The sequence below is a fragment of the Pelobates fuscus genome, chromosome 7 (genome assembly GCF_036172605.1).
Source record: "Pelobates fuscus isolate aPelFus1 chromosome 7, aPelFus1.pri, whole genome shotgun sequence".
Taxonomy (NCBI): Eukaryota; Metazoa; Chordata; class Amphibia; order Anura; family Pelobatidae; genus Pelobates; species Pelobates fuscus.
Window position 1 is genome coordinate 50364864 of NC_086323.1, and position 16590 is coordinate 50381453.

The 16590-nt window shown below is 38.5% G+C and overlaps 1 protein-coding gene across 1 annotated transcript in view; it reads left to right on the top strand.

Moving 5' to 3' along the window:
• The first annotated feature begins 2670 nt into the window (after nucleotides 1–2670).
• PAPPA2 (pappalysin 2) overlaps nucleotides 2671–16590 on the top strand; it is a 166595-nt gene continuing 152675 nt past the window's right edge. Inside the window, exon 1 of the mRNA XM_063428239.1 lies at nucleotides 2671–3707. Coding sequence (XP_063284309.1) covers nucleotides 2975–3707 — 733 coding nt within the window. The 5' untranslated portion in view covers nucleotides 2671–2974. The remainder of the gene's footprint in view (nucleotides 3708–16590) is intronic.

Below are 16590 nucleotides of genomic sequence, written 5' to 3' on the forward strand. Positions count from 1 at the left end.
TTGGTGCGCTAGAAATGTTTACTTTATGATGTGTTACACTGCACATGCTGAAAATTCTAGAGATTTGCAGCAAGTGCAATAATTTTAATGGCGAATGTCTTCTTACATTGTAATATTTTTATTTTGAGTTTTGAATTTTTTTATTTTTTTTTTGTTAAAGCGGCCATATCACCTTCAGGGGTCTTAGCATATTTTGAAAAGACACCTAAAGGTAATATCCCTATTCAGTGTGCAGAGGTTAGTGGGTGTAAGCAGAGGTTAGTGGGTGTAAGCAGTGGTGAGTTACACTTACCCGAAGCTCTGTCATAATCTTTTTTCTGCTTCTGCTAGCTAGTGCTGGTTGCAGTAATTGACAAATGTGGTGATAGAAGCTACGCCTTTTGCAATATTTTGTCAACTTTAGGCTTGCCCAAAGATAAACTAGTCCCTTCTTTGTCTAATGATATATTTTGACTAATATGGGATTTAATTGAAAGCAGTATGCATATACCATACAAATGACATGTTTTTGACACACGCATGAATTTTATTATAGTGACAGAGCCTATTTAACATCTCCCACATTTAAACTTTTGGATTTTTTTCATCTGATACCACTGCAACCTCTATTTGTGTTATGTTTTTTTTTGTTTGTTTGTTTGCTTTAAAACACAATTAATACAAAAAAAAGAGAAATGCTGTGAAACATATTGAGTAAAGTGTGAGGTTAATTTATACAATTACTGACAAGAGACAAGAAGAAAGTCACTGGGCTGCAAAAGCAAACCACTGAACTTGTCTTGTTGAACAGAATTTTGAGAACTGAAATATTGAACAGTAGATAGGATGGTCATTACTAAACACCTGGACTGGTGTGAGTTTATGCTGAACAAATTGAGATAGGAAACATTAACAGGAATATTTACTAACGTGGGAATTGTTAGGAATTCCACGTGCATTTAAAGTGAAATTTAAACTTAGGGCTAGATGAACTGAAATCACAGCTGACTTGGACAATTTATCAGTTTTCACGGTTTTGGACTAAACTTTGAAATTAATTTTTAATACACTTTGAATTCCCAGCGATTCTCACTTTGTAAATAACTGAGTTATGAAAAAACTTCAATATATCTTTAAAACATAAAAGATTATTATTTAAGTATTTTGGAACCAAGGAGACAAAAGGTTGATCATCTCAAGTTATCCCAAGAAGTATCACTAAGATATGCACTTCAATCTATGGTACTTATTGTCCTATGGGATAATGGGGCAGTGCAGGCTTCATATTCCTCTTTTTTATGAGTCTGTTCTTAAAAGCTCTCGTGTTTAGTTATATTTGTAACAAATGTCTCGTTGTATTTTCCTGGAAAAAGCCTACATTAAATTATGCAATGCAGAATGTAATTTGAATGAAATGTATTGTGTTTCATACAGAAACTGTCAGAACAGAGAGTCCAGAATCTTATTACAATCTAAAGGCTCATAGATCCTGTATTGACAGAAGCAGTGACAGATAGCAGCACTATGTTCAAGTTGTTTCTTAAATGAGCTACTCCTATGTCTGTCCCCTGACCATTCTTTTGTTCCTTGCAGGTTTTCCGAGATTTCCAGATCTAAATGAGAACACATCAATGTGGGAACAATCAGAAGGAATGTAACTGACTGTCATCTGCCATCTAGCCTTTGCAAAAATATCCTTTGTTTATCTGGAAACTAATTATAAAAGCAAAGGGACATGGATCTATAACAACCATGACTCAAACCATGCAATATCATCTTTAAAGCTGCTGTACTCCAATAACAAATTTGTTGCACAAAGAAAAACTCCAGAATATTATAGATCATTCTTCTAAAATAGCAATATTTGTTTACACGCATTAAGGAACATACTGATTTGGAAGGGCTGTGACTACACCCATTGCTTTTCTTTGATTCTTTGTGTTTCTGCTGCCTTACTCTTTAGAAAAGTTTACTTTTCTAAAAGCAATTTTTTTGTCGTGCTTAAATACATTGACCTGTATATGCAACATGTGACTATTATCTTGTCGTCTTGGTTGACCGCCTGCTTGATACATCTTTCACTGTTGTTCATTGTAGTTCCCATCTTTGTTGTCAAAAGAACTAAGGTGTCTTTGGATCATCTTCACTCTTCTTCTTCTTCTTCTTCTTCTTCCATCTCTTTCTTGCTCAATTTGTGTTTCATACTACATTCATAAATCACTCTTCCACCTTCTTCCTGGCAAGTTTATTCAGTGGGACCTCTTGTGCTTCCTTCTCATACTCTTACAAGTGTAGAGTCAGTGGCCACCTATGAAAATGGGCAGGTAGTAATATCAGGGAGGAAAATATTAAAGGAGAATATGTGACATTTGCAAGGTGGAAAAAATGGCAGCAAATATCATGTGGTAAGCATATGTTACACATGTGCTAGCTTAACATCTGGCTAAGAACATATGTTAAGAATCCTTTGGGGGCTGTAACATCACACATTCAACAATCGGGATTCTTCACCCCATAGCTCCTGCAATACGCAGAGAAAACGGACCATTTTAGTATTTCTCAGTACAGACGGTAAAGACTACGATCTACTCGGAACAATTACCTAGTTAGAAAAAGAAAGAAATCAGGGTGTTTTTTTGTTTTGTTTTTTTTGGATCTGGCAAAAGGTTAAAAAAACATAAGCAAAAAAATTAAAAGATTAAGGCAAAATTACATATGAGAGAATTATGTGAGTTATACATGTCCGAGACTCAGAAACTGAGACAAGAAATAAGAAGAACCCAAGAAATGAAAGCCCGAGTTCACAGACATGAAGTAAAATGATTTTCCTATCATACACGAGAAGAAGGGAAGAAAACATTAAGTAAAATAGACAGCTATAGACAGTAAAAGAGGCCTTATATCTTCATGCTGCAATTATCTGAGTGGTTGAGACTAATTTAGGTTTGTTAGGATCACCTGCAATTGTGCTAATTATTTGGGCCACCTGTGTGTGATGTACCTTGGGCAAATCAAGATGCAATGTTTGAGCTTAGCTCTTCTGACTATTTTCCTCCTTTCCTGTTGTGGTAGATCCCACAAAGAAGACCCCACTCTTCAGCGTAAGCGGGAAATGCTGCTAAAAGCTGAATATTGGAGGGTAAAGTCACTGAAAGAACCTTGCTTGTTGGGTAGAGACGCAAAGCCTGGAATCACTCCCCAAAACCATCCTTATGGAGCCTACTCTATGCAACACAGCTACACTTCTGGAAAAATTAAATTAAGTTGCAAGGTCCATGGATCAGAATCATGTGATGTGGACACTTTCAAAAGAAAAAAGGAAGACCTCAGACAGAGTGTAGGTGCAATAAATAAATTACAAAATAGCACTGCCTGGAATACAAGGCATCAATATAGGAACAATACCTTGCAAAATAGAAGTATTGCCAAAAAAAATAGCAAACATAAGACAAGCACTAGGAGAGCAATCAAAGTATTATCTCAAGCAACAAGAAGGGGAAGACACCCTCGAGATGCTGAGTTTAATGGCTCAAAATGGATGTTGACTAATTTCTCTATACCGGTCATACCTCAAAAGGGGTCCATTGAGGGCTCCCTATATTTTTCTGGTGTACGTAGTCAGATGGTGTTAAGTCCAGATGCAGAGCTGCGAATCCCTCGTGAATGGTTCACTGTGGAAGTGTGGGTGAAACCTGACGGAGGACAAAACAATCCGGCAGTCATATCAAGTAAGAACTGAGCCAATGTCCATGTTTGTGTTAATGTTCTGTGTTTTAGCAGTTTGGTTGCCATCTGTTAATGTTTAGAACTGATCGTTCCAGGAACAACTCATTCTTTTCATTATCTTAAGGTTGTTATTGTGTGTCATAAATTATTGTCACGAATTATCTAATTCTCCTCAGATACATCAATTTTGAAAATAAACTATATGCAGGGACAATGCCCAAACAGACAGATTGCTTACAGCCTTTCCATATGTATATCTTCTCTCTTTAAAAAAAAAAAAAATGTTATACCTTGGCCATTTTTGTCTAAAAGTCACAAGTTTAAATTAAGATTACCCTTTTAATAGATTGATGCATCTTAATTTTTGAATTACTTTGTGAAATCACCAAAATATATAATATACAAAGTAGAAACACAAATATTGAAGAATCCACAAGTCACTCTTAATGCTATTGAGAATGCCCTTATTTGCATTTTCTTTTCAACTTAGAATTGTACATCTGGTTGGCGTTTAGAAGAGCAGAAATGTGATACCACCGGGTAACTATAGTTCGTCTAGTGACAACCTCTGTAGCTTATTCAATAAATTGTAAACTGTCAGGGAGTTTCTAATTTTAGGCCAAAATAACTATGCTGGATGCATTACTGAGTTGGAGTCTTCTTTTTTTCAATTCAATTTTTTTGGCCAAAAAACTATCTAAAAAGCAAGTATGACCACAGTGCATGCTCTATCTTTTCCTGAATCCAGGAACAGTGACGAAATTACTTTGTAACACTCACAATTTCTCCTCTTGCTAACTCCACTATTCAAGCAGTGGCTAATTTGTGGTATGCTGACCTTAGTTGTGCAAGGCACCAGGGCAAAAATGTCACATTCCATTGGCGTCAGGCACCAGGGGACACAGAGCAGACAACCCTTAAAGGATCAAAAGAGAGGAGAGCAGTCACAAGGTGTGCTCCCAAAATCTTGTAAATTGTAACCATACTATAGAACTGAATTTTTTTTTTAACTTGGCTACTTTAAAACTGTATTGTCTACTCAACGCAATTCTACCAAACATATGCCACTATAATAATATAAAAATTTAAAAGTTAAATACATTGAACACTTGGGATCTCATGTTTCGAATTCCATTGTTTGATGTTTGCAGTGTGAGGGTGTATAAACTTATAGAATCTGATATTTTACATTAAGGACACCTACCTACCACAAGGTTGGTCGAACATTGCTACATTATTTTTCAATAAAAGCAGGCTGATATGATGAGTGTGATGGAGCTCCAGTACTCTAGGTGAGTACATCCGTCAAAGTTCCCAGTCACTAGACCAGAAAGTGCTGAAGTGACTACAGACCTGGCCCCAAACACAAAATAACACTTGGTGAAGGGGTAAAACAACAACACTTTATTGGGACAAAGGCACATATTTATAGGGACAATCACAATGGAGATAGGGGATGGGGTGTAATATAAGGTGAAAATAGAGTCCCTCCCTGGTGCTGTCTGGGGAATAACTCCATTAACTGGGAATAATTGTATTAACTTCCAGAAAACAAGGCATCTTACAACAGTAACCCAAAAACAAAACTTTCTCCAACAGTATATCAACAACCTATACATCTTCAGACAGAGCTAATTCCCATGAGCAAAGTGTCCAAAAAAACATCAAGGGAAGTTTAACTGGGCCATGGCCATATTTAGATCTCGCGTAGAGTTCCAGGATGCCACCAACTAAGGACCATTCCCCAAAAAAGTCTCCCCCTGGTTATCAGTGTGCTTCGATTGTTCATGATCTTCCCCATCTCCTCTCCAATTAGCTCTCTGGTGCCTAAGGAGTTCATGGAATATGAGAAAGAGACAAGGAGAATTATTATTCTCTTTTAAGGGGAGTTACACTCTGAGTCCTGCACCACTTGAAGCATGATTGGAGCAGGCTCCATCACAATGAGTGTTGGCAGGACCAGAAAATGATTACATGCAAGCCCTTTCCCTGCCCAATTTTGTGTAGTGCTGACAGGTTTTGGCTTGGCAATTAGTGATGTCGCGAACACAAAATTTTCGGTTCGCGAACGGCGGACGCGAACTTCCGCAAACGTTCGCGAACCGGGCGAACCGCCATAAACTTCAATGGGCAGGCGAATTTTAAAACCCACAGGGACTCTTTCTGGCCACAATAGTGATGGAAAAGTTGTTTCAAGGGGACTAACACCTGGACTGTGGCATGCCGGAGGGGGATCCATGGCAAAACTCCCATGGAAAATTACACAGTTGATGCAGAGTCTGGTTTTAATCCATAAAGGGCATAAATCACCTAACATTCCTAAATCACAATGGATATGGATTGACACCTGACATATGACATATTGACACCTTGACATATGGATTGACACCTGTCCTCAGAGACCCTGATACACACTGACACAGAGCAGAATAGGGACTGTTCCCCCTACATAGGGTCACTTGGCAGATATGGATTGACACCTATCCTAAGGATCCCTGATACACACTGACACAGAGCAGAATAGGGACTGTTCCCCCTACATAGGGTCACTTGGCAGATATGGATTGACACCTATCCTAAGGATCCCTGATACACACTGACACAGAGCAGAATAGGGACTGTTCCCCCTACATAGGGTTACTTGGCAGATATGGATTGACACCTATCCTAAGGATCCCTGATACACACTGACACAGAGCAGAATAGGGACTGTTCCCCCTACATAGGGTCACTGAAAAAAAAATAATAAACTGAAAAAATAAAATAAAATGGTTGCAGCTTCCGAATGAATCTAAAATGGATGCTGTCCAGTAAGTGGGAGGGTCTGCTAGGGAGGGTGTGCTGCTGATTGGCTGGAATGTGTCTGCTGATTGTGAGGTACAGGGTCAAAGTTTACTCAATGATAAAGAATAGGGGGCGGACCGAACATCGCATGTGTTCGCCCACGGTGGCGAACGCGAACATGCTATGTTCGCCAAGAACTATTCGCCAGCGAACCGTTCGGGACATCACTATTGGCAATCAGCAGTTAGCATGGGGCCCATTGGATATATCCAAGGCCAGAGGTAGGCAACCTTTGGCACTCTAGATGTGGTGGACTACATTCTACATTTTGGCAGCAATATTGTTGAAGAGCATTGTGGGAGATGTAGTCCACACCCTTTTTAGTACCAAAGGTTTCTAGTACCAAAGGTCGCCTACCCTTGTCCTAGACCAGCATCCGATTATTCCATTAGTTCAATTGTGTAGCACTACAATTCACCCTACTCCTCATTACACAGCAGTGATATGGAATATACCCATACACAATTATAAACTAAATCAAGAATAGCCATCAATTTGACATTTTAGGCCAAGCCAACACTCTCCATCCCAGATTTTTTTCCCCAGCTTGTCTATTTTGACAAATATATAAATTTGATTTCAGTTATGAGCCTGTTCCTATCCATGCAGAAATAGTGTAAGTGGGTAATTTATTAAACTGTAGACTGGAAAATAGAATAGCTAAAGCCTTTCCCCCTTCCCTATTTTTAGGGGAACTAACTACTACATCTAACTACAGTGAACTAATTCTTTGGTGTGAATTTGTGCACAGAATAATGCATGGAGCCATCAATAAGTATGGTGAAATGTGCAGTACAATGTGACCTGACATCACAGCTAAGGGAATACCAAATTCTGTACAATGACTATAATCCACAACATTCCAAAATGCAAAACTGGTATACTTTAAATGAAGAGGTGTGGCTGGAGGATTGGTCAAGGTATCGGACATTTTAGGTGATTTTATATTCATTAGAGGGTGGTTGTAACTAGGTGCCGGTTTAATTTGGTGCCACAGGGGGCAGCAGAAAGCTGATGCACAATAGCACATACATGCAGAGGCGAGAACCTGCCAGCATCATAGAGCTGTCGCACTATGAAGCCTCAAGTCGTTTTAAATCAGACAAAACGTTTTGATGAAGCTCACAAACTCTAAATGATATGGGCCCAGGGAGTAATTGCCCCCTGTTTTGTCAACCCTCCCCTACAAGCACACTGCACAGTACTGCAGTTTTATTGCCGTGGAGCTCTTTGATACACTTATATACCCTGCCCTTTCTGTTCTGATTTTCTTTATAATCAGTGCCTCAAATATGTCTGAATCCTATACTCATCTCTGGCTACACATCCAGGGGCAAATTTATCAAGTCAAAAAGAGGTAATATTTGTGGCCAATTATTTATTTATTTATAAAATATTTTACAAGGACGTATACATTGAGATTTCTCTCGTTTTCAAGTATGTCCTGGAACCACAAGACTGCCTTGTTAGACTAAGGTACAATAATATTACACAAAAGGAAAACAAATTTAAAATGTATATACACTGAACAAAATTATAAACGCAACACTTTTGTTTTTGCCCCCATTTTTCATGAGCTGAACTCAAACATATAAGACTTGTTCTATGTACACAAAAGGCCTGTTTCACTCAAATTTTGTTCACAAATCTGTATAAATCTATGTTAGTGAGCACTTCTCCTTTGCCGTGATAATCCATCCACCTCACAGGTGTGGCATATCAAGATGCTAAATAGATAGCATGATTGTTGCAAAGGTGAGCCTTAGGCTGGCCACAATAAAAGGCCACACCAAAATGTGCAGTTTTATCACACAGCACAATGCCACAGATGTCGCAAGTTTTGAGGGAGTGTGCAATTGACATGCTGACTGCAGAAATGTCCACCAGAGCAGTTGCCCGTGAATTGAATGTTCATTTCTCTACCATAAGCCGTCTCCAAAGGCATTTCAGAGAATTTGGCAGTACATCCAACCGGCCTCACAAACATAGACTACGTGTAACTACTCCAGCCCAACCCAGACCTCCACATCCAGCATCTTCACCTCCAAGATCGTCTAAGACCAGCCACCCGGACAGCTTTGCATAACCAAAGAATTTCTGCACAAACAATCAGAAACCATCTCAGGGCGTGAAGTTTGTCAAATGAATAATCCAATAGATTTAATATGGAACACTAAATATTGTAATTTCTCTAATTCCTTTATATGGAAACAAATATCTCCTATATGGAATAAAATCACTAGGAGATTAGGACTATGAAACAAAATGTTTGATTTTCAAAATGTGACAGTGACTGAGAGGATTATGACGTTAAACACAAGGAAATCCAGAAATATAACCTAGATTCTAATACAAGAATTCCACCTGACCGTTACTGAAACTTTCACATACATAAGAGTTAAACATTTTTTAGAAAGAGTTGAAATTACTTCAGGTGGAATTATTTACAAATTTATGAAAGGATTGTTACAGGAGAATAAATAAAAAATATATATTTGTCACGATGCATAAAACTCATAGAAGTGAGTAAAACCTCTACAATAATTCCAGCCATTAAAAGATGGGAGAAAGATTTAAAGATTACGATAAGAGAATGGATGTCCTCAAGTTCCAAAAACTACAGATATGTTCATTCACTCTCACTTATGGAAACTCACTTTAAAATGATTAAGCTATGGTATTTGACCCCAGTAAGACTATCTAAGTTTGTTTCAGATTCAAGTGAAAAATGTTGGAATTATGGAGTAGCAACTGGAAATTATGTTCACACGTGGAGGGCTTGTACTAAGGTTTTATGACAATGGACTCAAAATGTTATATTCAGATTAAGTGAGGTCAAATTTCCAAAAACCCTTGTAACAATGTTACTACAATTACATTGGCCAAAATTGAAGCAAATAGATAAATTTTTGATAAATCACTGTTTGATTGACACTAAAAAATTAATAGCAAAAAATTTGGAAAGGAAAGAATGATTTCACAATTTCTCAGTTAAGTGCTCAGATTTTATTTTAGTTAAAAATGGATACAAATGTATAGAGGAATCTTCCGATTTATGGAAGAAATGGGATACAACATTGAATAAGGTGATTAAAGATGGTAAGCTGGACAGTTGATTTCTGTTGGTTCTTCCTACTCTTTACTTCTCGTGAGCAGATTGGACTGGGGACTCTCGCTAACAGGACAGTGTAATGGCCAACGATGGCCATTGGTATGTTTGTAGGTTGAATGTTGTCATTATAATATTTATGTTATTTAAATATATTGTTGTATAGTAATGTCTCATTTCTTGTTGTTTGCTGAATATACAAAAAAAAAATTAAAAAATAAGAAACCGTCTCAGGGAAGCTCACCTGCATGCTTGTTGTCCTCATCGGGGTCTCGACCCGACTGCAGTTCGTCGTTGTAACCGACTTGAGTGTGCAAATGTTCACATTCGATGGCATCTGGCACTTTGGAGAGGTGTTCTCTTCAAGGATAAATCCCAGTTTTCACTGTACAGGGCAGATGGCAGACAGTGTGTATGTTGTGTAGGTGAGCGGTTTGCTGATGTCAAAGTTGTGGATCGAGTGGCGATGGGGTTATAGTATGGGCAGGCGTATGTTATGGACAACAAACACAGGTGCATTTTATTGGCATTTTGAATGCACAGAGAAAACAATGTGGCCCATTGTTGTGCCATTCATCCACGACCATTACCTCATGTTGCAGCATGATAATGCATGGCCCCATGTTGCAAGGATCTTTACACAATTCCTGGAAGCTGAAAACATCCCAGTTCTTGCATGGCCAGCATACTCACCGGACATGTCACCCATTGAGCATGTTTGGGATGCTCTGGATCGGCGTATATGACAGTGTGTTCCAGGTCCTGCCAATATCCAGCAACTTCGCACGGCCATTGAAGAGGAGTGGACCAACATTCCACAGGCCACAATCAACAACCTGGTCAACTATATGCAAAGGAGATGTGTTGCACTGCGTGAGGCAAATGGTGGCCACACCAGATACTGACTGGTTTCGGACCCCACCAATACAGTAAAACTGCACATTTTAGTGTTGCCTTTTAATGTGGCCAGCCTAAGGCACACCTGTGCAGTAATCATGCTGTCTAATCAGCATCTTGATATGCCACACCTGTGAGGTGGATGGATTAACTCGACAAAGGAGAAGTGCTCACTAACACAGATTTAGACATATTTGTGAACAATATTTGAGAGAAATAGGCCATTTGTGCACATAGAAAAAGTCTTAGATCTTTGAGTTCAGCTCATAAAAAATGGGGGCAAAAACAAAAGTGTTGTGCTTTAAGACTTGCTTTTCGAACAGAAATCTCACTTTAACAGTGTGCTCACTACTGCAAGGGATACTGGGTAGGCGTATGCAAATGAGCTCAACAAAGAACCACATTTTTGTCTCATAATTCCACTTTATATATGGATCCCTTGGAGTATATGTCTGCTGTATACAACAGCTTTGAAACACAACTCAGGAAGGGAAAAAAGTGTGGATGAAAACCCCTTCCACCTGAAGTAAGTGGATAGTTAATACATTTCTAAAGCTGTCCATGAGTGGTTCACTGGCTTTGCTCCTCTTCCTGAGTTGTGTTTCAAAGCTGCTGTATATAGCAGACACATACTCCAAGAAATCCATGTATAAAGTGGACTTATGAGGCAAACATACGCCTACCCAGAAACACCTGGGGACATCATTCTACTCATAAACTGCAATATTTACATTGCGGGGTTAACTCCTCCTCTAGTGGCAGTCTACTAGACAGCCACTAGAGGGCACTTCCTGGTTTATAGCACAGATTTTCTGTGCTATAGCGTCGCTGGACGTCCTCACACTACATGAGGACCTCCAGCGTAGCTGAAATCCCCATAGGCAAGCATTGAAAGCATTTTCAATGCTTTCCTATGGGGAGCTCTAATGCACATGTGCATTAGGTCTCGCCCGTCGCCGGCCGTGCATGCGTAATAGGTCTCCCCCGCTGGATGACGTCTGCGGGGGAGGAGCGTGGGCAGACCCTGAACCAGCGCAGAGGGATATCAGCGCTGGACTCCGGTTAGTCACTGAAGGGGTTTTAACCCCTTTAGCAACTTGGGATTGGGGGTGGGAGGGAGAAGGGACCTGCAGTGCCAGGAAAAATGATTGTTTTCCTGGCACTGGAGAGTCCCTTTAAACATAAGGCTGGAAAGATAAAGAGTGTGTCAGCGACAGTCTGGTTATCTCTTTTAATATGTTATAATGGTGGACCAAGTAATTACATTTTAATACAAAGAGACAGAAGGAGTTATAAAATATAGTAAGTTTATGATGGTGGGTTTGGGATGCAGGTGCATACACCACATCCCCATATTCAGTGACCGGCATTAGCATTTGTTGGCCAATCTGTTTCCTTACTTTAGGGATTAGGCAGGATTTGTTTCTGTACAGGGCACCAAGTTTTTGATAACATTTTGCAGCTATTTTTTCAATGTGAAGGCCAAAAGATAGATTGGGAACCAGCAACATATGTAGATACAGACTGCTGTCAGTGTGCTAGTTGAATTTGTTCTGATATATAGTTGTTGATGTTGTAGTTTATGTAATTTAGGTACAGTTACAAAGACCATTGTAACAGTTTTGTGAGTGTTTAGAAAGAGTTTGTTAACCACAATCCACTTTTCTACCTCTGTGAACTGGTCTTGGAGCATGGCCTCAAGCTGCGGTAGATTGGGTTTACTAGCGTAGATTACAGTGTCGTATGCATACATGTGTACAGTACCAATGAGCTGAGAATGGAGAAATCACCATGGAAAAAAATAGAATGCCTCTCAACATATAGCAGATTACACCCAGAATAGCACCTGTTTTGCCTTGATAAATCTCCTCCGCATTTGAATGGTATATGCTTAAATGGGAAAATTTCAGGATTCAGTGTTCCACATTCTAAAACCTTATCCTTACCTTAACTGTTACCTTAATTAAAAATATTGAATGGTATATATGGAAGTCTAACTCCAATGAAATTGTTTTATTGCACTTATATGACAATGCCTGTAATACAACAGTGGAAACAATACCATCTTGGATAACAAGAAAGGTCAGAAAGGCCCAGAGAAGATATAAAAGAATCCTATGGCAGAAAATAACATTACTTACGAATAAAATAACTGTTCCTAAAAATAAGCACTGTATTGAATATTCAGTATCGCAGCACCAGAGTGGTAAATAAGACGTTGTTATATGTTAAAAAATGTTGTTAAATTTTACTTGCAACTGCTGATACTGGGCAAGATATTGGCATTATTTACTAAAATGCCACTTAAAACAGTGGTACGCAAGATAACTAGACACCAAAGTATGTAAACATATATATGTATAGCTCACAATTTATTTAGGCAGTTACTAAAAGCAAAAGTGTCAATAAGGCGGTCAGAAAGAGCATACTAAAGGCAAATATAAATGGATTGTAAAATAGCAAACTCCTAGATCAGGAGATATAAAAAAAAACAATTATCACTCAAGTGTGTCTGGCTGCCCAGATGTTCCATGTGTGCTTAAGCCTCAGTGGGCATCAAATATAATCTGGTTTCAAATTCTTTGTTCTGTGGACAGCTTACTAAGAATGATAGACAAGGTGTGAGTACACATGGAACATACGTGCAGCTAGATTGTGGCAAGATACCAGAATCAGACATGAAGTAACTACATTTTTAACATAGCTACTAATCTATTCATTTGCTAGCTGTCTAGCTAGCATGATTCATATATAAAATTATTAGCGGGTAAAAAATAACAGTTTCACTGTATGCATTCCATAGACTCTATAAAGTGTTTCAAAACAAAGGCGTAGCATGCTATTAAGGTTTAAAAGAAGACATCTTACTGAGGTTTAAATGAAGACATATGTAGCTAATTTTTATATTTCTTTAGTTATGTTGCTCAATGCACACACAGCAGGGTATATTATCGGCATTTAAATAGCGCAAACATATGCTACAGCGCATTGCAGCTACAGAAAAGGGCTATTTAAGAGCGAAAGGGGGCCTTGCGCAAAGAAGCTTGCAATCTATCAGGATTTGAGGTGAGCAGATATATATAGTATTGTTAGATGTATTGACCAGGAACATTTGCTGGTGAGGTGGTCTGACTGGGATTTATATATTATAGCCTTATGCCTATTCCATGCATGCTTAAACCCCTTCACTGTGTTAACCTCTACCACTTCAGCTGGAAGGCTATTCCATGCATCCACTACCTTCTCAGTAAAGTAATACTTCCTGATATTATTTGTAAACCTTTGCCCCTCTAATTTAAGACTATGTCCTTTTGTTGTGGTAGTTTTTGTTCTTTTAACCCCTTAAGGACACATGACATGTGTGACATGTCATGATTCCCTTATATTCCAGAAGTTTGGTCCTTAAGGGGTTAAATATAGTTTCCTCCTCTACTGTGTTGATTCCCTTTATGTATTTAAATGTTTTTATCATATCTCCCTGTCTCATCTTTCCTCCAAGCTATACATGTTAAGTTCCTTTAACCTTTCCTGGTAAGTTTTATCCTGTAATCCATGAACCAGTTTAGTAGCCCTTCTCTGAACTCTCTCTAAAGTATCAATATCCTTCTGGAGATACGGTCTCCAGTACTGCGTACAATACTCCAAGTGAGGCCTCACCAGTGTTCTGTACAATGGCATGAACACTTCCCTCTTTCTACTTCCCTCTTTCTCCCTATACAACCAAGCATTCTGCTAGCATTTCCTGCTGCTCTATTACATTGTCTGCCTACCTTTAAGTCATCTGAAATAATTACCCCTAAATCCCTTTCCTCAGAAGTTGAGGTTAGGACTCTATCAAGTATTATGCACTCTACCTTGGGTTTTTACATCCAAGATGCATTATCTTGCACTTATCCCCATTAAATGTCAGCTGCCACAACTATTTTTCAAGTTTACCAAAATAATTTGCCATTTGGCTTATCCCTCCTGGAACATCAACCCTGTTACATATCTTAGTATCATCAGCAAAAATACATACCTTACCATTAAGACCTTCTGCAGTATAACTAATACAAATATTAAAGAGAATGGGTCCAAGTACAGATCCCTGAGGTACCCCACTGGTGACAAGACCATGCTTTGAATATACTTCATTGACTACAACCCTCTGTTGCCTGTCACTAAGCCACTGCCTTCCCCATTCTACAATATTGGAATCCAATTTAAAGATTGCAGTTTATTGATTAGTTTTATCTGCAACAGTGTCAAAAGCCTTACTGAAATCTAGGTAAGCAATGTCTACTGCACCATCCTAATCTATCATTTTAGTAACCCAATCAAAAAAATCATTAAGATTAGTTTGGCATGATCTCCTTGAAATAAACCCATGTTGTCTCTGATCTTGAAAACTTTGGGTGTATCACATCAGGTCCCATTGACTTATTTGTCTTTACTTTTGACAGTTGAAATAGAACCTCTTCCTCTGTAAATTCACATGTAACAAATGACTAATTTGTACTTTTTCCTAACTGAGGCCTCTTTCCTTCATTTTCATCTGTAAATACTGAACAAAAATATTCACTGAGGCAGTCAGCTAGACCTTTATCCACTTCTAAATTCCTTCATTCTTTTGTTTTTAATTTAACTAATCCTTGTTTTACTTTCCTTTTCTCATTTATGTATCTAAAAAAAATGTGGCCCCTATTTTAGTGACTGTGCTTTTTTCTCTTCTGTGTGTGATTTGGAAGTTCTTATAACTTGCTTAGCCTCTTTCTACCTAATCTTAGAGATCTATCTATCTTCCTCGCTCTGTTTTTTTTTTTATAATTACTAACCTTTTGTTTTTTTACTATTTTGGCCACATCTGTGGAGTGCCAGAGTGGTTTCTTAATTGTTTTGCTTTTACTGACAAGTCTAATGCAATTTTCTGTTGCCTTCAGCAGTGCAACTTTTAAATAATTCCATTTCTCTTGGACTCCATTTAAACTGCTCCAGTCTGATAATGACTCCTTTACACATATTCTAATTTTAGAAAAATCTGTTTTTCTAAAGTCTAAAACTTTTGTTTTTGTGTGGTGTGACTCAGTCACTGTTCTTATATTAAACCACACTGACTGATTATTACTGGATCCTAAACTTTTACCTACAGTAATATCTGATACCAAATCTCCATTAGTTAACACTAAATCTAGAATGGCTTCTTTACGAGTTTGCTCCTCCACGACTTGTTTTAGAGACAATCCCAGCAGGGAGTTTAGAATATGTGTGCTCCTGGTACAAGCAGCTATTTTTGTTGTCCAGTTCACATCAGGAAGATTAAGGTCCCCCATGATTATAACTTCCCCCTTTATTGTCATTTTAGCTATTTCCTCAACTAGTAGATTATCTAACTCTTCTATTTGTCCTGTGGGCCTATAAATCACATCTACACGAGTTACTGTGCGATTACCAAACTCTAACGTAACCCAAACGGACGCTATGTTCGCCTAACTAACTTTTATTAGGCTAGATTTTATGGCCACCCCTCCCCCTTTCTTGCCTTCCCTGTCTTTTCTATATAAAGAGTACCCTGGTATTGCTACATTCCAGTAATTTTTCTCATTATACTATGTCTCAGTAACAGCGACCAAATCTAAATGATCAGTTGCCATTATTGCCACAAGTTCTTGGATCTTATTCCCTAAACTGTGAGCATTTGTAGACATGACTCTAAGTTTATCATTTTTAACACACTTGCTATTCTGTCCTTGTTTTGGGAGACAATTGGATTGATGTTTTATCACCCTCCCCACCCCCCCCCCCCCAGTTTAAATACATCCTAGCAAAACCTCTGAACTGCTAACATTTGTTCACTTTTGAGAAAGATGCAAACCATCTTTTTTGTACAGTTTATTTACATTCCAAACAGAGCTACCATGAGAAATGAAGCCAAATCTTTGCTCCCGACACCCTTCACCAAGCCACAAGTTAAAGTCCTTAATACGCATCCGCCTGTTATGCACAGGCAGAACTTCATAGAATGACAGTGTAGGAGCAACTTGCCGTATATCATTGTC